The following is a 14,865-nucleotide window of genomic DNA, read 5'->3' as shown; positions in this document are numbered from 1 at the left end:
TGTGTAAAATAATAATTATTAAATCTCCAAAGGAGAGTTTTTAAAACTTTATTTCATATAGCTCTTTTAAATCAACTGCACCCATTGAATGAGCTCGACAAACCAGTTAAAAGCCCACAAGAGGAGAAAAGGAAGGGGTTTACTCAGCTATTCACAGAGACAAACCATTTTCCACACATAGTTTCAACAATGTGACCTCATGTTTGGCCTTTTATAATGTAATACAAATATATATTGTCATTTAAACTGTGTGATTCATTCAGTGACTCAGAGTAAATGTCATAAATGCAGTCAGTTAACCTTACAGGAAGTCTGTGCTATCTCTTTTCTTCTGTGTATTGCACAGGAAGGTGTCACAGCAGAGCATATGGGCAGGGTGTGCAGGAAATAAGTGACGGAAGACCTACAAATACATCTAAAATAGGAAGAGATCACTGAGTCTGTGGCTCTGTAAGGTTAGTCTCTTGCTTCCTCCTTTTTACCTATTCACATACAACCGATACATTGCAATGTTTATATAATTTTTCACTTCTTTTGTTGCGTATTGTTGTTCTTCTCCTTTAATAATATGTGCAGTAATAATTGGTGTTACAATTTTACAATTATAGAAAGGATGCTTACAGGCTATTGAGGAAGTAGCTTCATCTGTAAGCTGCACCATTGTGAAATTTGTCAGTCGGAACAATTCTCACAGAGCTTTTTTTTAAAAAAAAAATAAATAAATAAATAATAATAATAATAACTGCATGGGTTTTTATTCAGCCTTTTGTTTTGACCTATTTCAAAGAATACTAATCCACTTTTCAATTCACTGAAATTATTTGCAACAATTTATATTTTATACCATTTGACTTGTTCACAGACGTATTGAAGATGCAAGATACTTTGCTTCGAGTGTTTGTGGTGGCTCTGGGTCTTCTTACGTATCCAAAGGATGACCCCAGGGTTGAGGAGAGGGGTGATATCACCACAGTGAGCATGCAAAAGTATGAAGAAAGGCTGCTAAAAGAAAGCGATAAACGGGACCTCAAAATGGCACCTGTTGATGAGGAAGTGATACAGCAAAACCAATCAGTCTTAGAAGATGCCACTGTTAGTAAACAAGATTCGGAGGAACACAGTACTGATGGCAAATTACCAGAAGGGAGGCACTTTATGACAGCCTCAGACCTGAGTCTGCCACAGAGCTCCAAAACTGAACCCGAGACTGTGTTCGACTCCAAAGAACAAGGGTCACATCTTCAGATCAAGACATCAGAAAAGGAAACTTCAGAGAAGGCCATTGTTGACTGGGAGAGGGATTACCTCTGGTACATATGGAACACGTTCTCCATTATTTCCATGATCCGCTTGTTTAAGAAGTTCCTCGGGGGTACTACCCACGTTAAACATGAAGAAACCAGGCCTTTCCCAGTGACCTACAAAGCTAATGAACTGCCACTACCAGACAGCGACACTCTGCGACGATTTCACTCTAAATGTGTTAAGGCCTCATCTGAAAAGAAGTGGAAGGATGATGAGTTTTTGGAGGGGTTTGCAGGTGATCTATTGGATGCCATGAAGACTGTCTGTGATAGAAATGGTGGTATGGTGATGGAGGACTTTGAGATGGTGGACATATGTGATATTATTGTCCCCTTTAGCCCATCTGATCCGTACAGTTTTCAGTGTCTGCTCTGGAACAACCAAGCAAGTGACCTTTTGCCAGATATGCAAGTGTGTGGTCAAATAAAACTGGTGGAAAATAAAGTCCAAAATGGCTGCAGTTGTCAGTCTCCTAATGCAGATGATATGGTTTGCTTGCTGCACTGTGAGACTGAGAAAGCACAGGTGAAAATTACTGACGCTTGTGATGGCCTTCTTTGCATGAAAAACTCCCCATACCTGTCAAAATCGCAGGTTACCAGATGGTTTCAGAGCACCATCAAACAAGCATGGGCACTCATTTCACACAAGTATGAGTTTGCATTGAACATTCCCTACATTGACGCTCCAGGTGCTCTAGTAGTTCGATTCAGATCGGGCAGGAAGATTACTTTCACCATGAATCCTGTGGTTAAGTTCAACACTGATGCTTATTTCTTCATTACATCTTGCTCCTCAAACAACTTGGATACTTTCTGGACCCTCTCCCTGACCAAATATGAAGATCATTTCTTAGAGCACATGTCTAAACACCTGCCTGAGAACACATGCCACAATCAAACTCTTGAAATTGCACAGTTCCTTCTCAAGAGACAGTCTGCATTCTCAGGAAGTAGTGCTCTCAAGGATTTTCATTTTAAAACTGCAATTATGCATTTGCTTTTGACCAAAGACTCATCACAGTGGAAACCCAGCTATGTGGCTTGTAGGCTACGAGACTTGTTGGATTTCATGGAGAAAAGCCTTGAGAAAAAGCTGCTGCATCATGTGCTTATTGGGAACCCTTTAACTCAGAAGGTTATTGAACTCCCTGCTGAATTTACTCAAGCAAAGACTGTGAATCTCTTCCATCCCCTTGTGGTACACAACTGTATCTACAGAGATGCCATCATGCATTTTCAGGAAATGCTTAAAAATGCACACATGCTAATACATGATTATGTTGATCGGTGCAATGACAGTACCAAATGTTTCATTTAAAAAAAAAAACAAAACAAAACAAAACAAAAAAAAACAAAAAACAAACATGCTTTGAAGAGTTAAATTTATTTGTAATAGATGAGCTCAGGTCTAAACATTAAGTAATGGCATATTTGCAGTAGAAACATTAAGCACAAGAACAATGACTATTTAAAATTCCTGAGCACTTCCACATGGATTTTAGTAATCATCCTCCCAGTAGTTTAGAAAATCTCTATGCTCAGCCATGTCGGGGTCCTCCAAACTGAATGAGTCGTCAAGGGATTTCATCTGTGGGTCAACCTCCACATATCCATCCTTTTTGCTCAAGTCAACCTGCCAAGAGTGGCTGGAGATCATATTCCTAGAAGCTGTTGAAATATGACATGATCAATTCCGAGCCTTAATTTGTGGAAGATTATGCAAAACATTTATACTACATTTCATGCCTTAAAAAAAAAAAATCTGCAAGACTGTCCGACTCTCAAATAAGGAATAACCATGCAAAGGATTTTGGTAGTATTGAGTACATGACAGCAAAATGCTTCTTGAATCAACCAACACACAAGTGAATCCCTGTGTAAATTTGAAGATCATGTATACAGCTTTGGGAAAAAAAGGAAAAAAATAAAAAGGATAGTTACCTTTAGGCTGTGCTGAGGAGCAGGTGGATTCACAGCATGTGCACACAGAGTCATCACCGTACAGCTCCTTCCACCTAAACCATAAACAAATTAAAAACAGGTGGTTATACTCAAAATATAACTTAATGCTGACAAAAGCTTAAGTTTTGTCTGTCAGTCACGTATGAAACATCTGAAAGTCTGTCGATGTTTTACTAGAGTCGACTCACTTTTTGGTAGCTGGATCATAATTGCAAGTCTTTGAACTCTGAGTTGGTGCAAGACTCCCCATAGAGATCTCACAGTGCATATAGAGTTGCTGAAACATATTGGGTTTCTGTGTTAATACATTTTCTGCAAGACTGTATAGATCTGGAGTACTGTAGCTCTTGACAGCACCTGTGAAGATGAAGTGGAAACCACATCCTTGAAAATCAAGCTGCCCACACTGAATTTCTGGACCATCTTTGAGGTACCAGTGAGAAACTTTGACTGGTCAGATACCTTGCCATCAATCATACAACTGCAATTAGAGAGAATATGCACATTTACCTCCAACCATCAAGCAATACACACACCGTTTTAATGAAATAATTCAAATCATACCCTCGGTTGTCAATGACTATATATTTAGGATTTGAGTTGGGGTCTTGGTAGGGTGTCATGAAGCACTTGTTGATATAAATCCTCTTATCTCCAGATGTTGCAGTACTGTCAGGTGGCTTGGCCTCAAAGTACATTGGCTGGCCCAAGATGTAGGTTTTGGTACCTGTTATTTCATTGCCCAATGCTGTGTACAAAAGAGTGACATCCATGACTTAACACTTTTAAATGCCAACAAATTAAGAAAGCTGCTGCATGTCTGACATGTGTGTAGAAATATTTGACCCCTGCATGAGCTCTTAGCTGCCTGAATTTGCAGTGATAAATTCCTGAGAATACCTTTAAATACATGCTGCATTGTATTCATGTGAACAGTAAATTTCAGAACAACTTGCTATGGTGGGATTAAAATGATAAATAAATGTATGAACTAAAAAAACTCCAGCTTTGAGTTAATTTCGAGTATATCATTTGTGTCTTGATGTCAAATACAAGTGTGTACTTGTGATCAAATTTAAAATTTAACAAGGCCCAGTGTTGTTCTTGTGCCACAAGCTCAGTCAGTTTCTTTGCCCCACCCCCATACAAACCCTTACAGATTTGAGAAGTGGGGGTGGGTATCGGCAATTATTCACTCCATTAAAGATTAAGTGATCCAATTTGTTCGTCAGGGCTTTGTACTACTTAGTCTAAAATTTAAGCTGCCAGTTTCCATGGTGTTACATAACTGACCTCAAGGATATTGTACAATATTTTGGGTTTTTTTCCCCCCTTTTGTCCAAGGTAAATAGCTGGTCAGCAGCTTTGCATGTTAAGAGCTCATGAACATATTAACAGAGAGAATTCATTTTTAAAAACAGGAACATACCATCCTGAGGAGTAATGGTAAAACTACTTTTTGGTTGAAGTGCTTTGAAAACTGTGCCTCCTTGTAGTTTAGGATAGAAACCAACTTTAAAGGAGTGAAAAAACCTGCAACAGTCAAGTGAAAACTCATTAATACAAAATTGAAAAATGACACATTTGCCTATTGACGGCGACTACTGCTACTACTACTACTACTCCCAGTGACGAAATCCAAAATTAGATCCAACATGAAATGGCGGTAGCCAAGTGATAAAGACAGTTATAATCTAGAACTTAAAAAAAAAAAAAAAAGAAAGATTCTAAAAAATTCTTACCTGGGAAATTTACACTGCAGAGGAATGTCAAATGGCTTTTCCCTTAAAACTGGACCAACAGGCTTGTAGTGGAGCACATTGCGAACTGACAGACTATCTACATTGCTCTGGAACATACAGAATATTTGTTTTTTAGTTTTAGTTTTAGTTTTAGTTTGTCAAAGTGAAGCTGAAGATTGTAATTACTGACAATAAAGAAATAAAAACACCTGTACCCACCTCTTTCTTGAACCCACAGTCATTTTTCAGAAGATACAAAAGGTAGTAATGTTCCTTGGTACCCTGGTTAACAGGGCAGGTCCCTAGTTTCAAATATTTGTATGCATCTCTAGTCCTAAAGACCTCTTTCCTGACTCTTACATACATTCTGTCAATATGGCACAAAATTTCAACCAATGCTTTCCTAGATGTTGTGCTTCCGGTTGCTTTAGGTGCAATAGTAGCCCCAAGTAACATCTCCCTGACTGAGTTAGGAAGGGGTCTAGCAGACTTTTCTGGCTTGAAAAGCTCTTTCTGGACCTGGGATGCTGTGACAATCACATACTCAGGAACCTGCTTTGCTTCAGGTGTCTGAGATTCACCACTTGGGGTACTCCTCCAGAATTTGGGCTGAGGTGCAGAAGCTCGCATCGCTCCTTCACCACTCGCTGTCTCAAGTCTCTCCCACTCTAAATCAGGATCTTGCATAGATAAGCCATACCCACGTCCACTTGCAAACTGATAACTGTAGGCAGAACAAAAGAGCAATAATAAAAGCCCAGCATACATCATCTCCATTTTCACACTAGCAGCTGCCTCCCACTGAAGCTGACCCCTCACTTGTGTGTGACACCTGGGTTTCACTTGGCTTTTGTATTCTGCAATCATGCGACATTTCCCACAGCTGCTGCAAATGCCAATCAAGAACTAAAAATGACAGGCGACCAATAAAAATCACCCTTATATCTTTATCATATATAAAATAAGGGTGACAGAACCAAGATATCATTAAAATAAATGTAAGTGCAGTTAAGGATCATCTGGACATAAAATTACGATTCAACTAAAATAAAAAAGTTTTAAAAAATCATAGTCATCTGACTAAAAACTTTTAAAAATAATTCTCAAAGCACATTAATTACATAAGATCCATTTCTAAAGAGGGGAGTGGCCCTAGGGTCAATGAATATTAATCTGGGGAACAAAACGAGTAAATCAACAAGTTGTAAACAGTTTTTCTTTTTTGTTTTTTTAAATCACACCCGGATATTACGCAGCTAATGACGTCAAGATCAGGAAGTTCCAACACAGCCCACTCGACTAGACGTTGTGTTCGGAAGCTGAATGTCTCTTGCCGATTTTTTTCTTTTTAAATAAAGTGAAACAGTCGTATTGAGATTGGTAGAGTATCGGTTTAAATAGAGCTGAACAGATGTGCCTTTACTGTATCCTCAGTTTGGCTTAGAATGCGTTATCGTTTTATGGTAGCTAGCTAGCTAACAGGCTAACAGCTCGTTAAGGTTGTTTTGATTATCAGTGCGAACATTAACGTTAAACCGACGGTGCATGGACTCACCTTCCCGTGCTAATAACGGTTTGTTTGACGAAGTCGACTCGAATCAGTAAATTATTTAATGCCATAGATGTTATACCGAATTCACGTAAATCGGATGCAGCGCATCAGCTAGCTGGTTAGTTCAGGTTAACAGTCGCCTGTCTTAGCTAGCGCTCTTGGGGACCGTCTGGTTTGTCCCTTGCCCCGACCATTGCACGTCTGGTGAGCTTATCAAGCTCTCTGTGATCCTGATCCAATGCGTGGGATGATGGGGACCCAGAGTAGTCCTGTCAAGAGTTACGATTATCTCTTGAAATTTCTTTTGGTGGGAGACAGCGATGTCGGAAAGGGAGAAATCTTGGACAGTTTGCAAGACGGATCAGTAGAGTCTCCCTATGCCTATAGCAGTGGTGAGTAGAGATCTCTGATTTTTTTCCACTTGTTTTTGAACGAAATTTTTCTTCAGCCTTTAATGAACAACATTAACTTTATATTGCGTGTGATCGTAGGAATTGATTACAAGACGACTACTATTCTGCTGGATGGGAGAAGAGTAAAATTAGAGTTGTGGTAAGTGTTTTTAGTATAGAACTGTCAGGAATTGCTGCAATAATGAACTAACACGGAGCATATTTGGTTGACTTGCATGTTTGTGTGTGTGTTTGTCTTCAACAGGGACACATCAGGTCAAGGCAGATTCTGCACTATCTTTAGGTCTTATTCTCGTGGAGCACAGGTGAGGACTTGTCAGGACAGTTGAGGAGTTTTTCCCCTTTTTAATTATCTGTATATGTAAACATATCTGGCTTTCATTCAACAGGGTATCCTACTTGTGTATGACATCACTAACGGCTGGTCATTTGATGGCATTGACCGCTGGATCCGGGAAATTGATGAGGTAATACCATTTAACCTATTTGTGGGTGACAAAGAAATGCAGGAAATGCATGGGGAGGGGGTATATCCTGTGTCTACTGGCTTCCATCCAAGAGAAAGACCCTTGTCCAATAGTGCAACTAAGAATGAGAGGTGTATAATAGCTTTTAAAAATTCTGTTTAAGAGATGCAACAGAATTGGATAGCATCACCTAAAAATTAAAGGAGCAATATTGTTTGTTTCTGTCAGCATGCCCCAGGTGTACCCAGGATCCTGGTGGGCAACCGGCTTCACCTTGCTTTCAAGCGGCAGGTGCCAACAGAGCAGGCAAGGGCTTATGCAGAAAAAAACAGCATGACATTCTTTGAAGTCAGTCCGCTGTGCAACTTCAACGTCATTGAATCCTTCACAGAACTTTCACGTATTGTGCTGATGAGGCACGGGATGGAGAAATTCTGGAGGCCCAACAGAGGTGAGCTTGATGGATTATTTTTGTATGCCATTTGTGTCTCATTAGGAATTTTACTTTATTTCTGAAGTACAATAATGTTCAGTTTGTACAAATGATAGGCATTTTGGCAGATTGTTACAGAAAGTTGTTTTATTTGTCCAGATTTGGAGATATTTGCCACCCATTCATTTGTGCTCTTCAAAACATTTTCCTAAATTGTAATGATTGATACCCACAACTGCTAATATGACTCTTAGACTGGATAGAAACTTGTCTGGACACATGTACTCTATACAGATAAATATTTGTAGCTTGTGTAACTGCGTCTCAATCACCTCCATCTGTCCTGGAGAGCTCCCCTCATTCAATTTTTGCAACCATATGCAATATTATAAAGAATTACAAACATTAAGCTAATAATCCAGACATACGTCAAGGCTGCAACACAGTGGACTACTCATTCTAATAATGCACGACAGTCGCTGTGAGTGGTTTCCCTTGGTACTATTTGTTTGGTAGAAAGTAGTCCTAGTGTTGCTCCATAGCGACCATTTCAAGGTAGTGGCACTTAAGTATCTCCTTTTTACTTGTTATGTCAGTCTGAATAGAATTTCACACTCACAAGTGCAAGTTGCACTTTCTTTAACTAATTGTTAGAATAGCTTTTGTCTTTCAGGTGTATTTTAGTTTTTCAGGACAAACTGGAACAAAAATGTAACAACACATGAGTACAGGAAAAATCAAATTTGTCTCTTAGTGGAAATGCTGCATCGTAAACAAAAATGGGTTATTTAAAAATCAAACTTGTATGTTAGTCATTAATCGGATATCTTATTATGAGACAGACGTATGTAAATATTATATTCCAACTTCATTGATGGAGAGCTGAAAAAAAGGGCTGAAAAAATGAAGTAATAAATACTGAGTTAACGAAAGAAAACTTAAATACTGATAGCAGCAGCCTTGGTAATCTTGTGTTTTTAAATGTTTGTGTTTTAGATGTGTCACATGACGTCCAGTCACAACATTCATATTCCCTTTTCTTTTCCTCAGTCTTCAGTCTCCAAGATTTGTGTTGCCGTTCGATTGTCTCCTGCACACCAGTGCACCTTATTGACAAGCTTCCCCTGCCTGTGGCCATCAAGTCCCATCTCAAGTCTTTCTCCATGGCCAACGGCATGAATGCAGTCATGATGCATGGACGCTCCTACTCAGTTGCTAACAGCGCAGCCACAGGTGGAAGCAGTGGAGGAAGCAAAGCCAACAGTCTGAAGCGCTCAAAGTCATTCAGGCCTCCACAGAGTCCTCCAAAGAACTCATCAGCATCCTCTAAAGGGAACTGTAAGATTTCATAGTGAAGGAGTGGACTAATGGTTGCCTCCTGAGGGCCAGTATTAAAGGTGTTGTTGCTCCAAGAGGTCACGTGGGGCACAGAATAGCATGGAGAGCTACTTGCAGTCTTCACCAGAAAGGGATACAGCTGTGAACTTACCCTGACCTTTGGGAAACCTGTCTTGGATGGTCAGTTTGGCTTCTGTTCTCTTTGCGCTTGCTGGTGCCATCTTGTGGATGTCTGTTTACCTGTACTCTTTACTACAGAGTCTCACTGTGACCAAGTCGAACAAGATTTTGCTGGAACCAGCAGATGTGAATCAAGGATTATCACTTGCCTGTTAACACTATAAATGAGTGGAGGGACATTATCTATCTTTTTATTTGGAGAAGGATTGTTTACTGTATTTAACATTGGACTTCAAATTGTAAATATATTGTATGTGCTAATTGGTGTGGTCTGTGTTTGGTGATTGATCTCAGAGAGGAATTTCTTATGCTTGTTTTGTCTTGAATGCTGTTGGAGATCTGCTTTGGTGTGCAATTTATATGTGTGGTTTTTGGTCTCCGTCCGCCGTAGGAAAGTTCCTTTTGCAACCTCAAGGGCACAGAGCTACTTATTTAAAACTCTGATTAGTTAAGTTTTAATTAAGACCAGCTTATATTGAATGTTGGGAGCAGAGAGAGGCTAGTCCCTCAGACAGAATAGTCCCAGACAGAATAGTCCTGGATTTAAAAAATCAGAGGAGTTATCCTTTCAAAGACCCTCTTAGTCTAGCACTACTTAATCTCTAAAACTGTCCCGCATAGATGAGCCAAGTTGTCTTTTGAAGACTTCCTGTGGTATCCCTAAATTCCAGCCCAAATGAATTTGCCCTCCATCTTCATCAGTCATTAGTTTGAACATCTGTTTACTTTCTCAGGCTGTTTTCGCCGCCTCTAAACCTAATATTGTCAGTTGTATCATGGCTTTAACTGGTTTAAACCACCACCAACAGCATGATCAGTGTACACCTGTTAACTTTTGGTGCTGATGATACAAACTCATGGCAGTTTACCTTGAGAAAGTGCTGCAGTCATGTCTTGGTTCTTAACAGGAATTTGTAAACTCGCTAGACATTGGTGACAGGACTGTTTTAATTTGATTGCTTTTTGAATATTTTATATATATGCTATGTATTTATGAATGTAAAACAATATTCATCTGCTACTTTTCTGTGGCCATGTGGTAATATGTGGGACCGTGAGAATCAGAGGTGGAAAGTCATCTGCTGAGTTAATATTTTTATTGAGGGTTGCTCCTGAGTATTTCTACTTTTGCTGCTTAGGTTGATTCTTATTTTCTTAGTCTGGTCGTTTACAGCGGGAATATTTACTCTACACATTGAATTAGCAATGCAAGAATGCTAGATGGACTTGAAGTCCTTTTTAAATTCAGATTTAACTAATTGTGTAGTTCTTTTTAATAACTGAGGTAACCTACATAAATATATTTTTATTCTTATATAAATCTCAGTTTCCTTTCCACCTCTGATTATCATGTGGTGTATTACCCCTTCAATATTTCCAGTGGCTACATGTCTGTGATAATATCATCCAGGGCATAAAAAATGGTGCATGTTTTATGTGGTGTTTTGGGAGCAGTACAGTAGGCTAACAGAACTCTTGAGAGAACATTTAAAGCACTATATGTAAATGTCTGATACTGATTGTTGCTATCAGAGCTGTGTGTCTAAAGGTTTGGATACGCGATTTATAATAATTTGTCTCCATTGAGAACAGTCACCCATCCAAATAAAGGGTAAAACTACACGGTTGCTTTGTGTTCTCATCAACTTGCGCGCTGTGATGAAATGAATTTCCATTTAAACATTTATCACGGCTGCTGTGGAAATTGTGGGAATATTTTTCCACCCTTTGTGCAGTCCGGGACCGCTGGTGCCCAAGTGTAATAAAACCCAGTGCCGGGAGGGGTGGGGGGAGCTGAATTGATTAGCTGCACTCTCGGTATTGGCCAGTTTTGGATAACCGGCACATAGCCACAGCTCCTGAATGCGGCGCGGTCAAAAGTCACGCAAAGGTTGCGGGGTCACTTCCAAAGAAAAGATGAGGGGTGCTGCTTCTCATCGCCTCTGAGCTGCGCCGGGACAAAGATGGGACGCACTCCACTGAAAATGTGGCGCTTTACGCCTTCCCACCTGACCGTGGCATCTCTGAGCTTCGTGTGAATGAGGGACGGTGGTAAATTGACGACGTCTGGACAAGAAGGACGTAAACAACATGTTTTGCCAGACATGATACGACACGCCCCGCGTTTGGTTTTCACGTTTTTCCTCCTTGCATTCCAGGCGACATTTAACAGAGTTGTGCACGAAATGGGCATGCTTACCAGTTAGCATTGCATAAAACATTTGGAATTATGTTTTTATAACTTAAGATCATATTCTGACCAACAAGTACTACAGATCTCGGCAACAAAACACCCATGGCCTTATTTATGAATGACACCTCTATAAATTCTGTCTGGGCACATTTAACGCTGGATTTCTCACCGGAATGTGTAGCTCCGTGCGCACGGTTGGTGGGACAGCTTGCCACTACGGCCCCACGTCTTCTTTGATGTTTTTACAATGTTTGTCCAGTTGCTTAGAGCATGGTGCTGCTTCGTAAGAGTTTCAGACACTGAACGACCATGGGGGCGGTCAGAGGGGCTGCCCTTTCCACCTCCATTCACACTCTGAAAGGCTGATGTTGCGTCTGTCTCTCTCATTGTGCACTTTTCGTTCGCTTATTTCGCCGTTCGGTGAATCGGCCTGAATGAGAGTTTACCCGTTGTTGCAAGGGTTTTACTTTGATCAGCAGTACGAGTGTTTCATACACGCCCGTTACATTTTAAACGTGCTACGAGGCTATATTTTCTTTGCGTTTTTGTTCAGTAGATGTCCAGTGCATGGGAAGTCGTCTTGATTGTTCGGATTGCTGGAACTCTCCTCTGCGCGCAGAAAAGTGATTTTCGAAACCTCTGCGCACAAAACGGACGACAACCTTTGAAAATCGACATTACACTTAGGTTATTCCGAATTTGAAGACCTGACGGAGGAATGGATTTACTCAGTGGGCGACTCATGCAAAAGAGCAATAATGAGTAAAATCCCTCTACAACTTTTGCAGGATAGATGTATAAAGGATAAAAGTTGGCATAATGCACCCCGCTCAAATAAAATACTATTAGGATGGAAGCGTGCATATTTGTTTATGCTTTTGCTTTGCGAATTACTCGAACTTTCTTTGTGTGCAAGTGTGGCAACATCCAAGGTTAAACACGATGGATTTTGTCCCAACAAGCTGAATGCCAATCTGTGGGTTGATGCGCAAAGCACCTGCGAGAGGGAGTGCAACGTCGACGAGGTGGAGTTATTTATGTTATCCCCATTAGTTACTCTCATAATCATTAGTTCATTTTGTGTTTTGCTCATTTTGAATTTGCTTTCAAAAATGCTGTCTAATGTGCGTGTTGTGTTCGTGCAGGACTGTGCTGATTTTGAGAAATGTTGCACCAACGTGTGTGGCCTCAACAGCTGTGTGGCTGCGCGTTTCTCTGATGGCACCCCCGCCCAGCCAGACGGGGAGGGTAGAGAAAAAGGAGACGATGCTCCCACCTCCATCGCTACCTGTGAGGGCTTTATATGCAGCCAGCAGGGGGCAGTCTGTGACATCTGGGACGGACAGCCCATCTGCAAGTGCCAGGACCGGTGTGAGAAGGAGCCCAACTTCACTTGTGCTTCAGATGGACTCACCTACTTCAACCGCTGCTACATGGACGCAGAGGCCTGCATCCGTGGGGTGACTTTAACTGTGATCACCTGCCGCTTCTACCTGGCTGGACCCCACACCAGTCCACTGCCTCAGGACACTACAGTTAACCCCACCCCAACATCCTCCCATGAGGATCCCATGCCCCCCACATTGTACTCCAACCCTCATCACCAGTCCATCTACGTTGGAGGCACAGTCAGCTTCCACTGTGATGTTATTGGACTCCCCAGACCCGATGTAACATGGGAGAAACAGAGTGAACGACGTGAACGCCTGATCATGAGGCCTGACCAGATGTACGGCAATGTGGTCATCACCAACATCGGTCAGCTTGTCATTTACAACGCCCAAGTGTGGGATACAGGGATCTACACCTGCATTGCGCGGAATTCTGCAGGTGTTCTTCGTGCAGACTACCCGCTGTCTGTCATCCGTCGGGCTGATGATGATTTCTCTGAAGATCCTGAGATGCTCATGGGGCGGCCATTCTCACCAGCAGACTGCTTGGCTGAAGTAGATCTGAGGGTGTGCAGTGGTGAGCGCCATGTGGATTGGTATTATGACAGCAAGCTGGGCTCATGCATGGCCTTCAGCAACGGTGGATGTGACGACAGCCGCAATCGATTTGAGACTTATGAGGAGTGCAAAGCCTCCTGTCAGAGAGAGGGGATGGGCATTTGCTCGCTGCCTGCTGTCCAGGGCCCCTGCAAAGCTTGGGAGCCGCGTTGGGCTTGGAATTCCCTCATGAAACAGTGCGAAGCCTTTGCCTATGGTGGCTGCCATGGGAATGCCAACAGCTTCCGCACCAAGAAGGAGTGTGAGGCGAACTGTCCACAGCCCAAAAGGAGACCTTGTAAGACCTGCCGGGCAAAGGGGAAAATGGTACCCAGCTTATGCCGGAGTGACTTTGCTATTGTGGGGCGGCTAACGGAGCTGGTGGAGGATCTGGACTCTGGGCTAGCCCGCTTTAGCTTGGAAGAGGTCCTGAGAGATGAAAAGATGGGCTTGACCTTCTTTAATACCAAACATCTAGAGGTGACTATTGCAAAGATAGACTGGAGCTGTCCCTGTCCCAACATCACCATGGAGGAAAACCCTTTGCTGGTGATGGGTGTAGTGCAGGATGGCATGGCCATCATCCAGTCCGACAGCTATGTGAGAGCTATAACTGAACGCAGACTCAAAAAGCTACGTGATGTTCTGAATAAAAAAACCTGCGAGGCATCTTAGGAGTCCCAGGACTCATAAGTCTTAGTAGCCCACAGAGGGTCTGTGGTCACCTTTACTTTTAGCACTCAAGATAAGTATCTGGACTGCAACAAGAAAAGCTGATATTTAATACCAGCGCTTTAACTCAAAAGGCAAAGTACTGTCCTGTTATATTGTATAATGAAGTTATGGAAGACCATTTGTATGTACAATATACATTAATTACAACATCAGTTGTACTAGATATATGCTCTTCTTAAGTAAGCTGAAATATAGTTATTCTTTCTTTTGACATGTCCTGCATTTATATTTTGAAAAATAAGAGAGTAGCCAGAATAGCAGTCACACAGATTGATCAACTTGCAAGAATGCTTACCTTGTGATGTGGCTTGTGATGCTAATGATATAGAAACCTGCAGCATATTGACCTTTATATTGTGTTTGTTTCTTTTATATCATTGTTATCTTGTATTGTATTCTTTATATTATTATTATTATATTTAGTTGTATACATAGGTGTTTTATCTAGGTTTCCTTTTGTTGTTATGTCTGATTTCAAGATCAAATGTACAGCACATTGTCTCTTAAAAACCCCCCTCTGCAGAGCACTTCTTAGTTTTACTCACGGTCTCTTT

At 41.3% G+C, this 14,865-nt stretch overlaps 4 protein-coding genes across 5 annotated transcripts; 3 read left to right on the top strand and 1 right to left on the bottom strand.

Moving 5' to 3' along the window:
• Positions 1-351: 351 nt before the first annotated feature.
• On the top strand, positions 352-2,702 carry LOC124067590 (inositol 1,4,5-trisphosphate receptor-interacting protein). Its single transcript, XM_046405087.1, has 2 exons — positions 352-455; positions 863-2,702. The coding sequence occupies exon 2, from the start codon at positions 874-876 to the stop codon at positions 2,623-2,625; it is 1,752 nt and encodes a 583-aa protein (XP_046261043.1). The 5' UTR covers positions 352-455; positions 863-873; the 3' UTR covers positions 2,626-2,702.
• Positions 2,673-5,845, bottom strand: zp3c (zona pellucida glycoprotein 3c). 2 transcript variants are annotated; one of them, XM_046405099.1, is made up of 8 exons: positions 5,231-5,845; positions 5,012-5,118; positions 4,699-4,802; positions 3,834-4,017; positions 3,627-3,750; positions 3,458-3,546; positions 3,249-3,322; positions 2,673-2,975 (listed from the first exon to the last, which is right to left on the bottom strand). In XM_046405099.1, the coding sequence occupies exons 1-8, from the start codon at positions 5,786-5,788 to the stop codon at positions 2,806-2,808; spliced, it is 1,410 nt and encodes a 469-aa protein (XP_046261055.1). In that variant the 5' UTR covers positions 5,789-5,845; the 3' UTR covers positions 2,673-2,805. The 2 variants fall into 2 exon arrangements, with proteins under 2 accessions (XP_046261055.1, XP_046261065.1); XM_046405109.1 differs by lacking the exon at positions 3,627-3,750.
• Positions 5,846-6,253: 408 nt separating this feature from the next.
• LOC124067606 (ras-related protein Rab-40C-like) lies at positions 6,254-11,017 on the top strand. The gene is made up of 6 exons (XM_046405121.1): positions 6,254-6,955; positions 7,055-7,115; positions 7,221-7,281; positions 7,366-7,443; positions 7,672-7,894; positions 8,927-11,017. Exons 1-6 carry the CDS (start codon positions 6,802-6,804, stop codon positions 9,226-9,228), a joined length of 879 nt encoding a protein of 292 aa, XP_046261077.1. The 5' UTR covers positions 6,254-6,801; the 3' UTR covers positions 9,229-11,017.
• Positions 11,018-11,218: 201 nt separating this feature from the next.
• wfikkn1 (WAP, follistatin/kazal, immunoglobulin, kunitz and netrin domain containing 1) lies at positions 11,219-14,784 on the top strand. Its single transcript, XM_046405045.1, has 2 exons — positions 11,219-12,613; positions 12,734-14,784. Exons 1-2 carry the CDS (start codon positions 12,347-12,349, stop codon positions 14,249-14,251), a joined length of 1,785 nt encoding a protein of 594 aa, XP_046261001.1. The 5' UTR covers positions 11,219-12,346; the 3' UTR covers positions 14,252-14,784.
• The last annotated feature ends 81 nt before the right edge of the window (positions 14,785-14,865 follow it).

Source organism: Scatophagus argus, chromosome 2 (assembly GCF_020382885.2).
Source record: "Scatophagus argus isolate fScaArg1 chromosome 2, fScaArg1.pri, whole genome shotgun sequence".
Taxonomy (NCBI): Eukaryota; Metazoa; Chordata; class Actinopteri; family Scatophagidae; genus Scatophagus; species Scatophagus argus.
This window is presented reverse-complemented; position numbering and strand designations above follow the sequence as displayed.

Coding starts and splice junctions, on each gene's coding strand:
- zp3c (XM_046405099.1), bottom strand. CDS start 5,788: ATGGAGATGATGTATGCTGGGCTTTTATTATTGCTCTTTTGTTCTGCC. Junction 4,018..4,698: donor TACCATTACTCCTCAGGATG/GTATGTTCCTGT, acceptor TTTTGTACACAG/CATTGGGCAATGAAATAACA. Junction 2,976..3,248: donor CTCCTCAGCACAGCCTAAAG/GTAACTATCCTT, acceptor ATATTTCAACAG/CTTCTAGGAATATGATCTCC.
- LOC124067606 (XM_046405121.1), top strand. CDS start 6,802: ATGCGTGGGATGATGGGGACCCAGAGTAGTCCTGTCAAGAGTTACGAT. Junction 6,956..7,054: donor TCCCTATGCCTATAGCAGTG/GTGAGTAGAGAT, acceptor GTGTGATCGTAG/GAATTGATTACAAGACGACT. Junction 7,895..8,926: donor ATTCTGGAGGCCCAACAGAG/GTGAGCTTGATG, acceptor TCTTTTCCTCAG/TCTTCAGTCTCCAAGATTTG.
- LOC124067590 (XM_046405087.1), top strand. CDS start 874: ATGCAAGATACTTTGCTTCGAGTGTTTGTGGTGGCTCTGGGTCTTCTT.
- wfikkn1 (XM_046405045.1), top strand. CDS start 12,347: ATGAGTAAAATCCCTCTACAACTTTTGCAGGATAGATGTATAAAGGAT. Junction 12,614..12,733: donor GGGAGTGCAACGTCGACGAG/GTGGAGTTATTT, acceptor GTGTTCGTGCAG/GACTGTGCTGATTTTGAGAA.